Source organism: Malaclemys terrapin, chromosome 10 (genome assembly GCF_027887155.1).
Source record: "Malaclemys terrapin pileata isolate rMalTer1 chromosome 10, rMalTer1.hap1, whole genome shotgun sequence".
Lineage (NCBI taxonomy): Eukaryota > Metazoa > Chordata > Testudines > Emydidae > Malaclemys > Malaclemys terrapin.
The window spans coordinates 54876922-54894959 of NC_071514.1; the positions used below are offsets into that span (position 1 = coordinate 54876922).

Sequence of the window (18038 nt, forward strand, 5' to 3'; positions counted from 1 at the left end):
CTCTCTGCTCCCTGGCTCCTTGTTCCATCTACTCCCCCGAGTCCTCCTCCTGCAGCACCCTAGGTCTGCTAGTCACTTTGGTGTTTCAGTGACTTTACAGTGCCTGGTTGCCAGTGAGAGTGGGCAGGGGATGGCACCTAGCACACAGGAAGGACCGCTTCTCTACTCTCTGCTACCTAGCCCCATTGCCGCCAGGAACAGCCATTACAAGGAAAACTTGGCTTTGCTCCCATAGCCCTGGGCTTGAGCATGTTCAGTGGGGCTGTAGGGTTGGTGCATGCAGTCCGGTTGACATTAGGAGCTGGGAGGGTAGGGAACATGCACTATAAAGACAGTCTTTGGAGATATTTTCTCTCCAGTGTTGGTCCCAGATATTAGACAAAGTGAGTCACATTTTATTGGACCAACTTCTCTGGAGATTTTTGCAGTTAAACTTTAGCAAGTCTTCACAAACCATGGGCAAGCTCCTTTTCCCAAAGGCTTAAGTGGCCAAACCTGGGTAGATTTTCACAGATAAAGATGGGGGACTGCAACTTTCACAAAAATCTGTACTTTTCTAACATTGAAAAACAATGTTTTGCCCTTGCCTGCTTCTTAGAGACAGCTAGAATTAAAAAAAAAAATAAAATCACCTGGTGGCAGACAACCAGAAGGGAAATGTGGATTAGTCAATAGTTTCCCCTGAGAGATGTTAACTATCTGTGCTACAGCGGCTACACTACTTCTGGCAAGAGAGGAGCTTAGGTCTAGCTCCCCTGAAGTCACGGCAGGGCCCTTAACTAGATTGCTTTGGAGACTGGGAAAGAGGTCAGGTTAGCCTTAAAAATCATCTCACCACAGCCCAGCAGAACTGTATGTAATTTCAGGGAAGTCCCTATTAACCTTGATCACAATAACAATCCTGGACATTCTCTACACCCTGTGTGTCATCTCCACGCATTACAGTGATAGGTGTCACCCTATCAGTGTGTCCTTGTAACCTGCCAGATTCATTGCTATAGTTACATAATGCCAATGCTATGGGGCTACAATAACTGGCAGCCAGCAGGGCTGCACTCAGGATCTGGTTAGTTCAGATTGCTCTGGTGAGGCCTCACTGGAGGTCAGTGACAGCTACAATGGGGCTGAAATAGAGGCAGAAGCCTCCTCCCATTACATGTGTGCTGGTTAGGTAGGGTCAGCAAGGGAGGCTCCCCTAGGTTCTTTAAGGCTATTGGCTATATGTGCTCTGTCAGAGAGAGAAGATGGGAAGGTCCTGAGGTAAAGTGACATCAAGTATTACATCAGCCAGCCCCAGGGAGCTGGAGAGAGCAGATGCTGGGGTTATGCTTGCCCAGGAAGGGGGTAGTATGACTTCCACATATGATACCATCCCTCTCCCCTCCATCTACATGAGGTGGAGAGGCAAAAATAGGGGCAGCACCAAGGGATGTGCTTGGAGCAGCAGTAGTGAGATGCTTCTGTCAGTACAACCCCCTTTTAATGCAGGCATCCAGAAAGTGGTGGGGAGGAGAGGGTGAACTATGAATCTAACTACCCCCCTAGGAGAAAAACCTGCTGATAAAATGGTACAAATGGGCCTGATGATGAGACAGAAGAGCTGCTCTGCAGAGAGCTCTGACAGTGCCAAGAACACTACCATATGTCACTTCAACCAAAATTCATAGGTGTGGAGGATTGTGCTGACCCTGGGCAGGGCTCTCCCCAGCCACTTTCTGAAGGGAAATGACTGTTCTAGCAATAGGGTCACTGAAGCCTCTCAGCAATGCTCCCTGCTAGGGTTGACTGGGGCAAACCTTGTCTGGGAAGATGGCCTAGCCTTCTCACCCAGCGCTCCAAGAACAGCAGCTGCTTTTGGCCTTTGTCACCTCTGTTTATGGAGCACACTGTAGGGCACTTGCCATTGGCAAGAGCAGCAGTTTAAATCCAGACTTGTAGTTGAAAGCAAGCAGGAGAATCACAAAAGAAAAAATCATTTTAATTAAAGACATTTAGAGAGACAGGCTGACTGTGGCAGCAATATGCTCTTCAATAAATACAAGGGACAGGAGGGTTGGACAGGGTGATGTGTGGCTGACACCTTTGCAATGAGGACAGAGTTCATAAAGGGGTGTCGCAGGTGGGACAAGTAGCTTGGCTCCTCTGGACGTGCTCCATTGCTGGGGCATTGGGCATTAGAATAGACAACAGCCACAGGTACAGAAACAGTTGGAAGAGTTCAAACCTAAGCCCCCAGGAAAAACGATTCTGTATTGTACAGCCATTTCAGAGCGATAGTAAAGTGCAAGGAAAACAAACCCAATGCACACTGAAGCATGTTTAGCGACTAACTCCTCAAGCACTTTTTAAAAAATGAGCTACATAAGGGGGAAAAAATACAAAACCAGTTACTGCAAATTAGGTTAAGATGCTTTGAGAGAAACCACAGCCTCTCCCTCTGGAGGTGAGAAAATGGAATCTGCCAGCAGCCACTAGATCAAGGGTCATTTACATTGGTATAGTCACTGTCCTAAATACTACAGTGTAGGATACATGATTGAGAGCTCAAACAGAGCATCTGGCTAAGTCTGCTTGGGCAGGGAGCCAGGCTTGAGTAGGTACCCCTATAATTTCACAGCTGGGAGTCTCTATACAGCATTACCAGGAACAGTTTCAATTGGCAACTCCTTTTGGCCAGAGGCCTGGGCCAAAGCAGATTGTCAATGACTACTCTGCCTGGGAAGATCACTGGCACAGAAGGGAGCATTCAGGGGTTTTTCCACTGGGGACCCAACTCGTACAATGGGAAGAACCAACAGGCCCCATCTAAAAGCATGTTGAGAATAAAGCCATCTGTCACACGACTGTGAATGGCAAGGCCTCTCCACAAAGGGTCTATAATAGGAGTTCAAGCCAATCAGACCCCATCTCTCTGAGTGCCTCTGTGGCAGCCCCACAACTGAAGGATTGTTGGTGATCTTACTGGCAACTAGAGAACCTGTTCCTCTGTAGCACATGCTAATACAGTGGCTGCATCCCCAACAGACTGATCACTCCCCCTTGTGGTTCCTGTGTGTATAAGAGCAGGCTAACTCAGCCATGTGGCCCTGCACTTCTTTAGTATTAGGGCATGTGCATGGGGATAGGGCAAGGGAGTGAACAAGGAGGTTCCACAGGGTAACTTCCCCTCCCCAGGAAAAGCCCCTCAGTCCCAGGTTGTCCACATTTCCTCCACATCCTGCCCACAGAGGCTAGAGAGATTCCACTCAGGCCTAACCAGGAGCAGTACAAGTCTCATGGCAATCAGGAGAAAGCTGCATGGCACCCACTCTAACAACCCAGACAGCAGGGTGCCAGTGAGGGGCAGATCCAGTCTATTACAGAGGTCTCCAGTCTCCTCCCCCTCTTAGCTCCCATACCACCAACAGCACAGGTCCAACAGGGGAAGCAGGATGGCGTTTCCTGGCTAGAATGCAGATGGGCACCAAAGGGAGAGGAAACCTCAGGCTGCTGTAAATCAGCCTGAGTCTGGAGGGCTGAGCAGATCAGAGGGAGGCTGCCCTTCCCATTAGCATAGGGATGTACCCCACAAGGACTGCACCCCTTAACATCCCATGTGGCCCAGCACCTGAGTGCATAATGAATACTGGGTTAGAACTTCTTTACACTGATAAAATTTGCTAAAAGTTTCTGTTGGATGATTAGGAAACAGATCTTCCTGCCCCGCCCCAAATACAGAGCACACTGGTATCCATACCAGGCAGGTGGGCCAGGGAAACAAGAGAAAAAACAAGGTGACGTGAGAACAAGGCTGAGAAGTTCTGCTCTGGGGAGGTGTCAGCCCATCCCAAGGAAACAGGCTTGGCTCAGAGTAGCCCTTTTAAAAACCCGCTTCTAAGCAGCTTAACAGTCACCTCCTGACCAGCTACCAGCTGGATCTAAGACATTTCAGTGTCAGGAGGAGAGGACTGTCATGTTGCCCAGCCTGCTGGGTGGGGTGGCTCTGGCTGCAGAGCAGGGAGTGCACATACATTTGCAGAGATTCCATTCCTCCCTGGAAGGCAACTTCTTTGCAAGAGAAGGGCCCCCCAGCCAAAAGACTAGGTAGACGTGAGGTACATGCACAAAAATGAAGCACAGCTGGTGGGGGAGGAGCACTGATTCTCAGTCTAAATGGGTGAAGATCATCCCATTGCAGGACCTGGTGAGATCACTGCATGGCACTGGCTAGATCTCTTCTCCTCACTAAGAATGGGGGAAGTTTCCCCACAAAACTCTGGCCCCAGCCCATGCTGGTTGGTCACTGCCCTCTTTCTCAGGCAGGGGCTCTACCTGCCTCACTGCACTGAATTAGACACACAGCAATGGCTGCACAGCCCCAACACCAACCCATCCTCCAGTTTCCCCGCAAGGCTCTCTCCCTTTGAGTCATTAGCCTCCTTCAGTCCACGTGATCTACACAAAGTGAAGCCTCCATTTTGAAGCTCAGCCATTTCCCCACTGCACAGCAGCAGTTTATACATCTGTCCCAGCTCCACACCAGGCCCATTCCTGCTCCACACAGGGAAATCCCAGCTATCCTTACACACTATCGCTCTGACTGAGAAACAGTCTCCTTTGTGATAAAACAATCTATTCCAGCAATATAACAAATGAAGCTGCGTGTGTCCTGCTGAGCTGGGAAATGAACAGCACCTTCAACAATGATCCCCACCGCTGCCTCAAGGCAAGTCGCACAGCAGCATCCCAGGGCCTGATTGAAAAAGCTTCCTGGGCTTGGCTCCACCCCACATGGGACAGGGTTACAGAGTGCAAGCTGTATTTGCAGCACACATTCTGTATTAAAAACGGGCTTCTCAGAGCCTCCTGAAAGGGGGGCGGGGCTGCTAAGACTGTCCTTTATCTAGAATGCTGGCAGTGCCAGGCAGAGGCCCCTGACAAGATAGGAGCTATTCCCACATCACTTAGATAGCAGCTGGCATGGTAATAGCAAGAGGATAGTTATCCTCTACAGTTAGACATTGACCTGTCTTTAAGTGATATCTGGAGAGCTAATTCTTCCAGCAGATTTAAGTTACTTTCAGAGGCCAACTTTGTGCTGTAAGATCCCATCAGTCCCTGTCTCCGTAGTAACCTCCTAGTTACCTGCCACCCGCACTGCCAGCAGCAGGATACAACACACCAGCTTTAGTTCAAGACTTCCTTTGCCAACTCCCAGTTTCAAAGTGGGCACATGAACAGTGGGGATGGGGATGCAGAGCCAAGGGGGCACAGCCTCCGCCAGGGGACGGGGCTTGTTGACAATTGCTGGAAGGAGGCCAGGTATTTACTCAGTGTATGCTTTGCTCCTATTTGCTAGCAGAGCCGATGGGACAGCACTATTCCAATGTCCTGCTAACACTCTGGTGCCCCTCCTGTGGCTATGGAGTCTTTTTCCACACTAATTCAATACGTGGGGAGATCTGGGGCCTTCTGCCTCTTGAGGAGATCAATGTTTGGCAAGCTCCACATGGGGAGACAAGTGTCCTGCACAAGTCTTGTGCAAACAAAGCAAGCATTCCACTGCTGACAGTCACGTTGCAGCCTCTCCAGGGACTTCAATACCAGACTCCTGGCACGGACCCAGCAAGGCTGCCTATCAGCGCACCCCCTTCACACCTCTCATAGCCTGCAGTCTCTATAAACGCAAGTGGGGCAGCAGCTAATTTTCTTCAAAAGCAGCGATCTGTGAACAAATCTCATTCCTAGACAGCCTGGGGGAGTTAACTCCAGTTCCAACAGCAACAGTTTAAGGGAAGGGAGGTGGCTCACTCTTCCCTCTGGGGCTCCAACTACAGGAATAATTCTATACATCTCCCCCACTCCTATCCTGGTGAGCTCTAGCTCAGACTCAAGGCAGAAGGATCTATACAGTATATATATATATTTCACTATGAAACAGCAATTTCAATCCCTGTCTTCTACTTTAGAGCATCATGAATCAGATGCTTCTTTTTAAGTCATGGGGTGATGACTCTGGGCATATCAGCAGCAGTTTCCTTCCTGTGAGTGGGCAGGAGTGTTACCAGTAGCAACACAGACTCATCAGCAGGAGCATGGGAGCCCAAGAGAAAATGTGCCCCATTTCCATCTGCCCTTGGACTGAGAGGACATGGCGGGCCTACTCCAGCCCTGGCCCTCTGATGTACTGTGGGCTCTAACATGGTCAGTGCATGTTGATAGTCTTATCGTGCATTCCTGTCATTAGCTATGCTATGGCAAAGCAGATGACTGCATCCTTGTCCATCTCATGTACAACTATGTGTATCTACGTGAGTACTGGCCAAAAGCAAGGAGAGCGGGAGGGGAGGGGAGGTGTAAAACACAGAGCTGTAATGGGAAGGGCCACTTGCCTACAGCACAGTGACACCCCTTATAAGACAGCAATGACTGTCAATCCACACAGGATTCCTTGGGACTCTGGGCCAAGAAGATGGCAAGTCAGGGCTGCAACAAGTCAAGCATATGGTCTGCCAAATCTCAGTCAATCCACAGCTGAGTGGTCAATTTTAAGAGGCTGGGTTGTTGATAGGAAGCCCGCATCACTGGAATCAGTACAGAGCCAGATGATTCAGGAGATAAAAGGGAAGAATTATCCTATTAAAGACAAGAGAACAGTTGTCTGAAAACAATGGAAATGACAGGACAGACATTGTGCTTTACAGAACAAAGTGTGACCTCCTGCACTGAAGAGCTTACAGTCAGACACTGGGGCTTTGTGCATTTGAGCCAGTGGGAGGAGAATGGGGAGTTTACTATTCTGATTTCCAGACCCTGCGGAACCGGGGGGGAGGGGGGGGCGTGCGCAGGGGGGCGCACAGTCTCAAATGCTCAGGGCCCAGCTGAGCTGCTCTAAACGCTCAAGGAAAGGGGTCACCTGCAGCAGCAGGAGATTGCATTTAACAACATTCACTGGGCTCAAATAAATTACATCAAGTTAATTCTTGGGGGGGGGGGGGAATCAGGGCCTTAAGTCAATGGGCATTTGCCATCAACTGTAGCAGGAGCGAAGTCAATAACAAAAGAGGCAAGATTATTAAATAGTTGCCAGTGTACAGCCCTGCACAGAAGGATCCCGGGGTGCAACGCTCTCAGAAGCTGGGCTCTAGCCGTTTCCAAGAGGCTGAATTGTACGTTGAGGCTGAATTGTTGCAGTGAACCTTGCTTGAGGCATCTTGCCTCATGTGCCCCAGGCGCTACGGTGGGTCTGTTATGCCACTGGCTTGTTGCAGTGCAGGACTCCAGAGAGAAGATAAACCCCATTCTCACAGCTGCCTACCTCTCGCTTTGCCGACATCCTCTGACTGGGTCACGTTGCCCGGCTGTATTCAATGCCACTCTTTGCGGAAATGCCAGACCATGGCAGCAGGCTGCGGAGGAGACTCTGGGCTTGGCGGTATATCCGGTGAGGAATCGAACATGGGCTCAGGCTGGCAAGTGTTGAGCCAATATGCTGTAGGTAGTCAGTGAGCCTCAGTTAAGGACAACAGGGACATTTACAGTGAAACGTAAGAAAACCTAAAAAACACTGTATTGACAGCAGCTTGTAGGACAGTAGTAGGCAATGAGAGCTAGGCCAGGCAAAGCAGCACTGGCCAGCTACCTGCCCTTCATAGCTAACTGCTCAGGTACAAATAAGCAGGTCTGTACTGCACAGTAAGAGTAAGACACTTTGGGAACATTCCTTACAATATGCCCAGGAAATGCTTTAGCTGAAGAATCACTTTAATTCCACAGCACTTCAGCTGCTGGAGCCATGGACCGTCTGGCAGCACAGACATTTTGATTGCTCAGCTACAACTACATGTTACCATCAGGGCTTTGGAGCAGAGTCCGGAGCTGGAACGTGGAGCAGCTCTGGAGCAGTGGAGCTGCAGGTTTTTGCCTGGAGCTGGAGTGGAGCCAGAGTACAGCTCCAAAGCCCTGGTTACCATTAAGGAGTTAGGGAGAAGGGACTGCTTTACGCTCCCCCCTGACTGACTGACCTGAAGCATATCCTATAATTTAGTTTGTCATCTCTGTTCTGTACCCACCCTGCCTCCCTGAAGAGAGTGTGAATCCCTAGAGCCGTTCAGAAGAGTGGAGTAAGATACCTTACTGAATAGTATGCTTCCAGCTGCATTTGGAGCCCACCACCCCATTAGCGTTGGGAAGGTTCCACTGCATGACCCACAATAGTTAGCAAGTTTCTGATATACCCAACAAAGGGCAGACACTGCCTGTCTTGTCTGGACAGAAGGAGAACAGCTCACTAGCCCTTCATATCTGAGACCTGACTTCAAGTCCCCAATCACATCAGTAGTGAAACCATTTGGAAGGCACCTGGTGGAAGCCACCACACAATGGTGCGGTCTCTGCTCAAGCGGAAGCCAAGACCGGATCAGATGATGATGCTGTAGGTTGGGATTAAGGCTTTGGATACTAAGTGTTGCTAGCACAGCTATGTCAGCTGGGAGCGTAGGGGGTGGGAAATCACACCCTCTAGCCAGTACAGCAATGCTGGCAAACCCCCCAGTGTAGACATCACTATGCTGACTGAAAGGTGCTTCTGTTGGTATAGCTATACCAGCTCCCCGAACAACAACTGTTGGTTTGTGCTCCATCTTCACTAAGGGGCTCTGCTGGCATATGTAGTATATAGGAGCCCTTAGATACATTGACAGAGCCATGTGGGGAGCCCGGGACTGGAATAGCAGGGGAGGAGCTGCAGGTCTTGCCTCAGGTGCAGTCAGCAGAGCTGTGCTGAGGGAGTTTTGCACAGTGCCCATCCACACCACACCTAGTCCTAGCTAAACAGTTGCATTACCATCAGTCACCCAACGTAGAAAAGATATACACCCCTAACCTCACAAGAGACATGTACTGTTCTACTGAACGGATCCCATAGCACCCTTGAGGAAGTCAGGCACGAACATGTCTAAATCCAAATCTCCTCTGGAAAGCAAGGAATCCAGATCCTTAAATTGGGATCAGTCAATTGCAAACAGACTTGCTTTGCAGGGTTTGTTTTAACCAGACACATGGTATTTGGGATATCTCACTCTGCAGCTAATCAAGTCCAGGGTAAAGGATATAAGATTGTCCAAGGAGGATGTCCACCATTGATGTATAGAACATAGGTGAAGCCGTCTTTGAGGACCCCTCTGATAGAATAATAATAGGGCAGGTAGTGGTGCTGTCTAAAGTCTCTATTTTCATAGAAGTTAATTGCCGTGTTGTTGGTGGTGAGGACATGCAAGTAGATAGCTTTACAGTGGTCTTGGGCAGTTGTCGATATATGATCCTTCAAGCTTTCAAGTAAGAGGGAACCTATCAAAGGAAGGAAGAACAGCATTACACAGAGCAGCAGCGCTCTTACTGGGACAGGGTGGAGAGTGTAGTCAAGCCTCTGCACCAGCCATCAGTGCCTCTGAACAAAGCTCCTAGACTAAATTCCCTGTAAGCTGCACAACCACGCAGCAGGCTCCCAAGGGCCACGCAGACAGGCGGGGAGAGGTGCCCCTCGCCTGGCCAGAGGAGCCCCTCCCCCAGCCCAGAGCTGCTGCAGCGAGAGAGGGCTAGGTGAGTGTCCTTTTTCCCCCACTGCAGCCCCAGGGCACCCTGCACCCCAAACCCCTCATTCCCAGCCCCACCCCAGAGCTTTCACCCCTAGCCACAGCCCTCACCCCTCTGCACCACAACCCTCAGCCCCACCCTCAAGCCCCCTCCACACTCCAAACCCCTTGGTCCCACTCCCACAACACGTCACCTCTATATTGTTAGAGAACAAAATTCATTGCACACATGGATGTAAAAAATTAGAGGGAACACTGTTCTAGAGAGACAAGGTGGGTGATGTGATATCTTTTATGGGACCGACTTCTGCTGGTGGAAGGGATAAGCTCTTGAGCTACACAGAGCTCTTCTTCAGGTGGCAACGCTCAGTGTTTTAAAGTCATTTTGAAATTGTAAAGAGCAAAATGCAATTGACAAGCAGGTCACATGCACTTGTCTTGCTAAACTCTAGCTAAAAGATAAGGGAGGGCTTTAGCTCCCCATCAGCTCCTGGGAGTTTGGCTCCAGCCATCTAGAATCTTTCTTCTGGCACTTGTCAGTGAAGGGGCACAGTGCATGCACTTGGCCTTGGGAGACTGGGTCTGGAGGTTTATCTGAGCAGTCAGTACTGTGTGCTGGATCCAGCTTAATGTGCCTTCCCACACGCCTCTAATGCTGAATATCTAGCCTTCGATACGAAGAGGCTCCTTTGACCTGTAGTGGCTTCTACTGGTTCTGTACCCCTATGGACTATTTTAGGAGACCTAAGTGCCCCAAGCCTCATACGAACAGTCCAGGATACAGTCATGGGGCACAGCTTCCATGCACGATTTCCAATGTGAATCTCAGATGGCCACGTTACAATAACTGAACAAAATACATTTGTCCAAGTTAAGCTAGCGTTAACTTCTCCCATCAGAAATACCACTGGGCAATAATAAAGACATGATTCACTAGTACATGTTCAAACACATGGACCTCATTTGTGCTACAGTTTTACAATCCATGTGTAAAGAACCACATAGTGAATGGGATTTTTCAGAAGTGCCCAAGTAGTTTAGGAGCACAAGTCTCATTGAAAGTCAGGACTTGTACCCCTATGCCATTTAGGTGCTTCTGAAAATCCCTACCCAGTACATAACATTATCTCCCCCCGCCTAAGTACAACAAGGCCAGCTAAGGATGCTAATATAAAACAACAGGTCTCTTCTGGTCCTACACAACAGGTCATCCAGTCCAGCCCCTGGCACTGAGGTGGATTAAGACAAACCAGATATCAGCAACACAGAACCTGGTTTTGGGAATTCAACGTGGAAGAGTATTTAAATATAGAAGCTGCATGGTAATTTCTCTCCTGTGTACCTGGAAAGATAACTACTGCATTGCTAAGACTTTGCACACTTTCCCACCCATCCCAGGAAACCTAAATAAATAATAAAATAAGAGCAGTTTAAATTCTCAACAGTGTGTCGCATTTGTCTGCATCCCACACTCCATCCAGTTCCCTTCTAGCTTCGGGAGAAGAAAGAGCCAGAAACTGAAGCCAGGTAGCGTCTGCTGTAGAAATCAGAGCTCCAATAAAGGTGGGAAATGCCTGGAGCAAAAAGTCGCCTGCATGAAAGATTTTGCTCTTGAGTGGAAATGGAAGAGCTCTTGGATAAGAAAAGAAGAGCTCTCAAAACGTCAATCCCTTAAATGTTATGTAGCTCGAACATTTCAATGTACTATTCTGTAATAGCTATCTGATCCTGAACTCTGATCCAAGGCGATGGACGGACTTTAGAGAGGGTCTTTCAGAAAAATGTGTTATTAAATTGGGACAGAATTTAGGAAGTGCAAGAAATGTTGACCTTAATCGAGAAACTCCAGCAAGATACACCAGCCAGCTGGGGCATCTGAAGGTGACTCTGAGACCTTCTTATGAAAACAGGAGACCCCTCCCTTTACCAACTTCCCTGAATTCCATTCTCAGGATAACCTAGAGTCTGTCCCAAGACAGCACTTGAACCAAGGCTTCAGTTTGGTGCTTTCCCACATAGATCACAACCCAGATCATTTCTATGGCATATCATATCAGCCTGGGTCTGCAGCTCTGCAGATGTGAGTGCTCAGGGGAGGGCAATTATAATCCTATCTACTGAACAGATCAAATAAATCAAGTCAAGTCTAACATGTTCCCAGCTGCACAATACCTTAATGTGGTCACTGCTACCAGACTTGGCATTGTGTCCCAGCTGCTAGTGTTTGAATGGCACATTTCTTTCTATGAATTGGATGCTTAAGGACAAGGATGGTACATGCTATCACACCAGAAAACTGTACTAACCTGTTCTGTAACTGCTGTTCTTCGAGATGCGTGCACATTTCCACTCCACTCTTGGTGTGTGTGTGTGTGTCCCATGGACAGTTGTCAGAAATTTTTCCCTCAGCAATACCCATCAAGGAGGCATGAGTGCCCTCTGTTGCCATGTATCATTGCACGAAGGTATAAACCATGGAACAGGCCACAAACCCCCTCAGTTCCTTCTTGCTGGAAAACTCAGATGCAGAGGGATGGGAGGGCGGGTTGTGGAACTGACATGTAGAACATCTCAAAGAACAACAGTTACGGAACAGGTGACTAAAAGTGAGGTCACTAAAAGAAAAAACTATGTGCATTCCACTCTTGGTGGCTCACAACTCATGAAATCAGGAGGGCAGATTAGAGTGTATCTGAACAAGAACTGGAGGACAATTCGTCCAAATATGGCAGAATACTGATTGATGGCATAATGGGATGCAAACGTATGCAATGAAGACCATGTTGCCACCCTACAAATGCTTGGAACTTGCACCAGGAAGGCCACAGAGAATGCTTGCAATTTTGTCAAATATGCTGTCACTCCATTTGGCAGCATGTCAGCCAAATCATAGCACAAGCAAATACAGGAGGCTATTCAAGACAAAATCCACTGAGAAGAGAGTGGGAGGCCTTTCATCCTGTCTGTGACCACCACAAACAGCTAGGAAGACAAACGGAACTGCTTGGACCTGCTGAGGTAGAATGCCAGTACTCTCCTGACATCCAGAGTGTGCAGCTGTTCCCCATCAAGGAGAACAAAGGCAAGGCAAGTAAATCACTTGGTTGATGTGGAAGTTAGAAACCCACTTTTGACACAAACTTTGCATGAGGACGTGGGTAAACTGTCTTAAGGCTCAAAAGGAGTCCCATAAGTTTTGACAACACCAAGTTTAAGTCCCATGGAGAAACAGGATCTTGTACCTGAGGATACAACTGTTCCAGGACTTTCAAAAATCTTATTGACATCTTATTAGAAAAAAGAAAGTGATCACCAACCTGACAGGGGAAAGGAGAGAGAGCTGCTAGGTGGACTTTGATAAAATTAACAGTCAACCCTTGCTGTTTTAGGTACAGCTACGCCAAGATATGTTGGATTTTGGCCAAATTCTAGACTGTCAAGTCCAGACAGAGAAATGGCTCCACTTTGGAGAGGTAACTAGATCTAGTAGGTGGTTTCTTACTATTTAAAAGCACATCCTGAACCTCTTTTGAACACTACTCCTCCCTAGAGTCTAACCATGGACCATCAAGGTTGTTAAATGAAGTGCCTGCAGGTTTGGGTGGAGCAGGCGACCATGATCTGTGAAAATGAGCAGGCTTTTCCCCTTGATATGGAATAGGAAAGCTATCAGACTGGTGTCAGGCTTTCAACTTCCTGACGTTTATGTGCAGAGTCAAGTCCTGTGTGGACCATACACCCTCGCATTTGCAGGGAACCCAGATGAGCTGCTCAACACCCAGGGAAGACACATCCATCACCAACATCAGTGGCAGCTGATGGTGGACAAATGGAACACATATGTATATGTTGACAGGGTTTGTTCCCCAATCTACAGGGTAAAATATGAGAAGGCACCCTCACCACGATGTTTAGAGGACAATGGCTTGGCGAGAATATGGAGGACAGCCAACTTTGTAGATGCCGGAGATGTAATCAGTCACACCAGATTATGTAAGTGCAAGAAGCCATATGCCTAAGAAGCCTCATACAGTTGAGCGAGTGAACCTTGAAATCTAAAATAATGGATCAAATTGTCTGAAACTTTGACCTTGGAAGGAAAACTCTGGCTTGAGCTGAGCCCAATAATGCTATTGTAAATTCTATCCTCTCTCCAGTTCAGAGGATAGGCATCTGAGTTGATCAATAGACCCAATGCATTGAAAGTTGACTGGATACAAGAGACGCTGGACAGTACCTGAAACCACCTTTCACAAGCCAGTCATCCAGGTAAAGACAGACTTGCACGTCTTACTCCTGGGGTAATTCTGTGCCACTGCACCTGCGCAGAATTTTTGTTTCCCCCCCACAGAAAAATGAACGACAGGGAAGCCACAAAAGTGGTCATGTGACCCTCCCCCGCAGTAGGTTTTGAGTGCCCAGGGCAGCCAGTAAAGAGGTAAATCACTGTGGGGCAGGGACGGGACTGGGGACATGGCTGGTGGTTCCTACCTGAGCTGGGCTCAGCTGCTAGTCCTGGCTAGGCCAGGACGGACAGGACTTCCTCTTCCCCTGCATGGAATCTGGGGCTGGATCAGACCCTCCCCCCAGATTTCTTCCCCAGCTGCAGGAAGCTCTGCAAACTCTCCCCCCTCCTTCCCAACAGGTTTCCTGTGCCCATCAACATGCTTGTTTAGTGCCCCCAGGGTGCCTAGATGGACCAGGAGCTATTGCAGAAGAAGAAAATCAACTTGCACCTATAACTCCTCTTTTTGTCTGTTAGGTCCTGGTAAGGCACAAGAGTAGGGTATTGATGAGACTGCTGAGGATGAAAGTGTTTCCTTGACAGGCCAGAAGTACACATACCAAGGAGTTCAGAGTCATCTTGGAGCCGTGAAGTTTATCATCTGTCTGCATCAGGAAGAGAGATGACCCTTCAAATGGCAGGTCTTGAATAGTCTGCTGGACTTCTTAGGCCAACCCCCAAAAGTGCAACCATGAGCACCGATGCATGATGATGGCAGAGGCCAGGGTCCTAGCAGCCAAGTCAGCTACATCTAAACCATCCTGAAGTGAAGTTCTTATCACTAACTTCCCTTCATTCATCCACAAAAGGAACTCTTGTTTAGCATCCTCAGGCAGTTTAGCCTTAAATTTCAGTACATAGTCCCAGGTGCTAGCATCATATCACCCTACCAAAGCCTGCTGGGTGGTGATTCTAAGCTGTAACCCCAACATAGAACACATTTTTCTACCAAATAAGTCAAGCTTTTTGGCGTCCTTCAACTTAGGGATAGTCGCCTGCTGCCCTGGCGTTCCCTCTTGTTGATAGCTGAGACTACGAGGGACCCAGGAGGGGGGGTGGGAATAAAAAATACCTATCCTCCGCTTGTTTTTATGTGGGAGGGGAGCAGCAAGACACTGTGGTTGGGAGACAAGAGTCAGAAGATGAAGAATCACCTTCTCCTGACACCTGCTGAAGATTAGTGTCAAGAAACTGGAGATAACTGAAGAGAAGCCATCACCACCATCTTTCCTCAATGGTACTGACAGATAAGAGGTCCAGGACGCAGGAGATTGATGGTCTGCCAGTACCATAGGAACAATCTCCTGCACCTTTGGGGACACTGGCACCAACAAGCTCAACAAGTTCCTCGTCCCAGCATATGCCTCTGTCATGGATGGTAACAGAATTGTCTTTAACTGGTGTGCAAGAGACAAAAACAGTACTACTTTGGGCCCCAGACTCAACGGTGCCTGCCCTGGAGCCAGAGTCGATGGTGCTCTCTTGGCTGATGAGTGAGAGGAGGAAGGCTTCGATTTTTATTGCACCCTACTTGACCCTTTGTCCCCTTGCTTGGTGGATTTAGGAACTGATGATCTTCCTCTCCCAACAGCCACCGTGGAAGCCTTATGTTTCTTCCCAGCCACCAGAGAAAGTGAGCAGTGCTAGGACTCATCCAACATTGGAGGTGCACTTCTCTCAGAAACCAAAGCACTCAGTACCCTCACTACCCAGAAAGACTCTGAAGGTCATTTCAGAGCAGCCTACATCAAAAGAAACTTCAATCTGGCTTCTCTACCTTTCTTGCTCCTTGCCTTGAAGTCCTTACAAAATTGACACCGACCCCTAATACGAGACTCACCCATATACTTTAAACAACTAGAGTGTGGGTCACTCATGGGCATTGGTTTAGAACGGGGTGGGCAAACTTTTTGGGCCACATCTGGGTGGGGAAATTGTATGCAGGGCAGGGGTTTGGGGTGCAGGAGGGAGTGCGGGGTGTGGGAGGGGGTGCAGTGTGCAAGAAGGGGCTCAGGGAAAGGAATTTTGCCAGAGGAGGGGTGTGGAGTGCAGGAGGGGGCTCAGGGCAGGGGTGCGGACAGCGGGAAGGGGCTCAGGGCAGGGTTGGGGTGCAGCAGGGAGCTCAGGGCAGGGGATTGGGGTGCAAGAGGGTTGCAAGGTGCAGGCAGGGGGCTTAGGACAGGGAGTTGGGGGGCGGGGTGCAGGAGGGGTTCGAACTCCGGCCCGACGCCGCTTACCTAAAGCGGCTCCAGGGGCCAGGGCAGACTCCCTGCATGCCTGCCCTGGCCCCAGCCCCGCGCCACTCCAGGAAGTGCTGCGGCCCTGGGGGAAGCGGGGTGGAGGGCTCTGCATGCACTGCCCTTGCTGCGCCTCCAGGTACCTCCCCCAAAGCTCCCATTGGCCAGGGTTCCCCATTCCTGGCCAATGGGAGCTGCGGGGGGCGGTGCCTGGAGGCAAGACCAACGCATATGGAGCCCTCTGCCCCTCCGCCCGAGGGCTGCTTCTGAGGGGCTGGATCCAGCCCACGAGCCATAGTTTGCCCACCCCTGGTTTGGAACAGGAAAGACAGGCCTTGAAGCCCAGCGACTGAGGTATTCCTTGGTCCCAACAATGGAACCCCAAATTGGGGAACCAAGAAAGTAGTAAACTTTGGTTAGTGAAAGCTCTAACACTAAAGCCCATACAAACAAGTAACTATAACATGCTGAGAGTACTTATTAAAGCAAGACAAATACATTCCAACAACCGTCATGGGCAGTAAGGAGGAACTTACTTACCCAGTGGGGCTGGGGCAGCTCCCCCGTTTATACCTGCATGCAGTAGCGAGTGACAGCAGGGGAAGCTTGAGCTGTCCCAATACCAGATTTCCCCCAGATACCGCTGAGGGAAAATTTTCCCACCAGCTGTGCTCACTCCCCAAGAGTGGAATACACATGTGCAAATCACTTGAAGCAAAGCGTTTTATCTGGCCTTGAAGCATACATTCTGCCACATCAAAGAGGTAAGACTTGTTACTCTAGGATTTCCCCATGGCAGTGAAATTGTTGTGCTGTAGCTGGGGTTCACACTGATCACTGCACTCACTTGATGGACATATTCTGATCCACATTATTGTGCTATTTCTTGAATCCCCCTTGTTTTCTCTCCCCCCCCCCCTTTTTTTTTTTTTTAAAAACAGCTGGAGAAGATGTCACACATTTGCAGCCTCTGAGGCCAGTAGTTCCCCCCTCAGAGCACAACACAGGCACAGTATGAGCAATGACAGTGCCCGCTCCCTCTCCCCCCCCCCCCCATCAATATCAGCATGCCTGAACCCCATCCTGGAGGGACCAGCTTTGTGGGCTTGAGGAGTTCTGCCTCCATAGTCATTCAGTCCACAGCAGATCTGCTGGCACTGCTAGCAAGTTTGATAGTTATGACAGTGTTTTCAGCATGGTCAGCTATCCACTGCGAATGGGACTGAGATCTACCTACTGTTTTCAGAGGCCACTGAACAGCCACCAGATGGTAAGGACTCTCAATCACTGTATATGCAACAGTGAGCTAGTGTGATGTAATCTGTATCCTATTTCTAATTCTGTAAGACATGACAAGTTCTATACAAGCTTAGCATGCAAGCTAGTCTCTGAAGTGGGCAGAGTCAAGACATTCTTAGTTCTATAAGCTTCACCCATATACCAAACATGAGTCACAAGGGGTAAATAAACCACACAATGGATTGGGGCTCAGCAACAGACATAGAAAAGCTATTTAGAATGTTCTTACCTATTCCATGTTTTCTAAATTCTTTCACCACTCCTAGACTTAAAATGTAAGCAACTTGAGTATCAACCGGAAAATTGGAAGCTAGAATATCTCCATCCTGAGTAGAGACATGACAAAGCATTTAGTAGGATACATGTGTATAGCACAGTGTATAATGTCAAAACAAAGCAAGCATCTATTCACAGAAGAGTTTTCTTATCCCAGGTGCCTTTATGGAGCTGTTGGAAATGGGGAGATAAACACAGCCCCCTAAATGGAGGAAAAGGAAAGAACCTGTTTGGGCTGGGGGAGGCGTTTCTGCTATTTTCATATTTCTTGCCAGTTGGGGGATAGTAATCATTTAGTTCCTTTAACGTCTTCCACTGTTAACTAAACACACTTGTTTCATGTTTAGTCGTTTACTGAAAGGTGTTAAA

At 48.8% G+C, this 18038-nt stretch overlaps 1 protein-coding gene across 1 annotated transcript in view; it reads right to left on the bottom strand.

The window, feature by feature from the left end:
• Positions 1–1957: 1957 nt before the first annotated feature.
• The window catches only part of NAA60 (N-alpha-acetyltransferase 60, NatF catalytic subunit), a 39348-nt gene continuing 23267 nt past the window's right edge, over positions 1958–18038 (bottom strand). Inside the window, exons 4-7 of the mRNA XM_054041784.1 lie at positions 17623–17719; positions 9093–9327; positions 7298–7484; positions 1958–6615 (exon numbers count right to left, since the gene is read on the bottom strand). Coding sequence (XP_053897759.1) covers positions 7328–7484; positions 9093–9327; positions 17623–17719 — 489 coding nt within the window. The 3' untranslated portion in view covers positions 1958–6615; positions 7298–7327. The remainder of the gene's footprint in view (positions 6616–7297; positions 7485–9092; positions 9328–17622; positions 17720–18038) is intronic.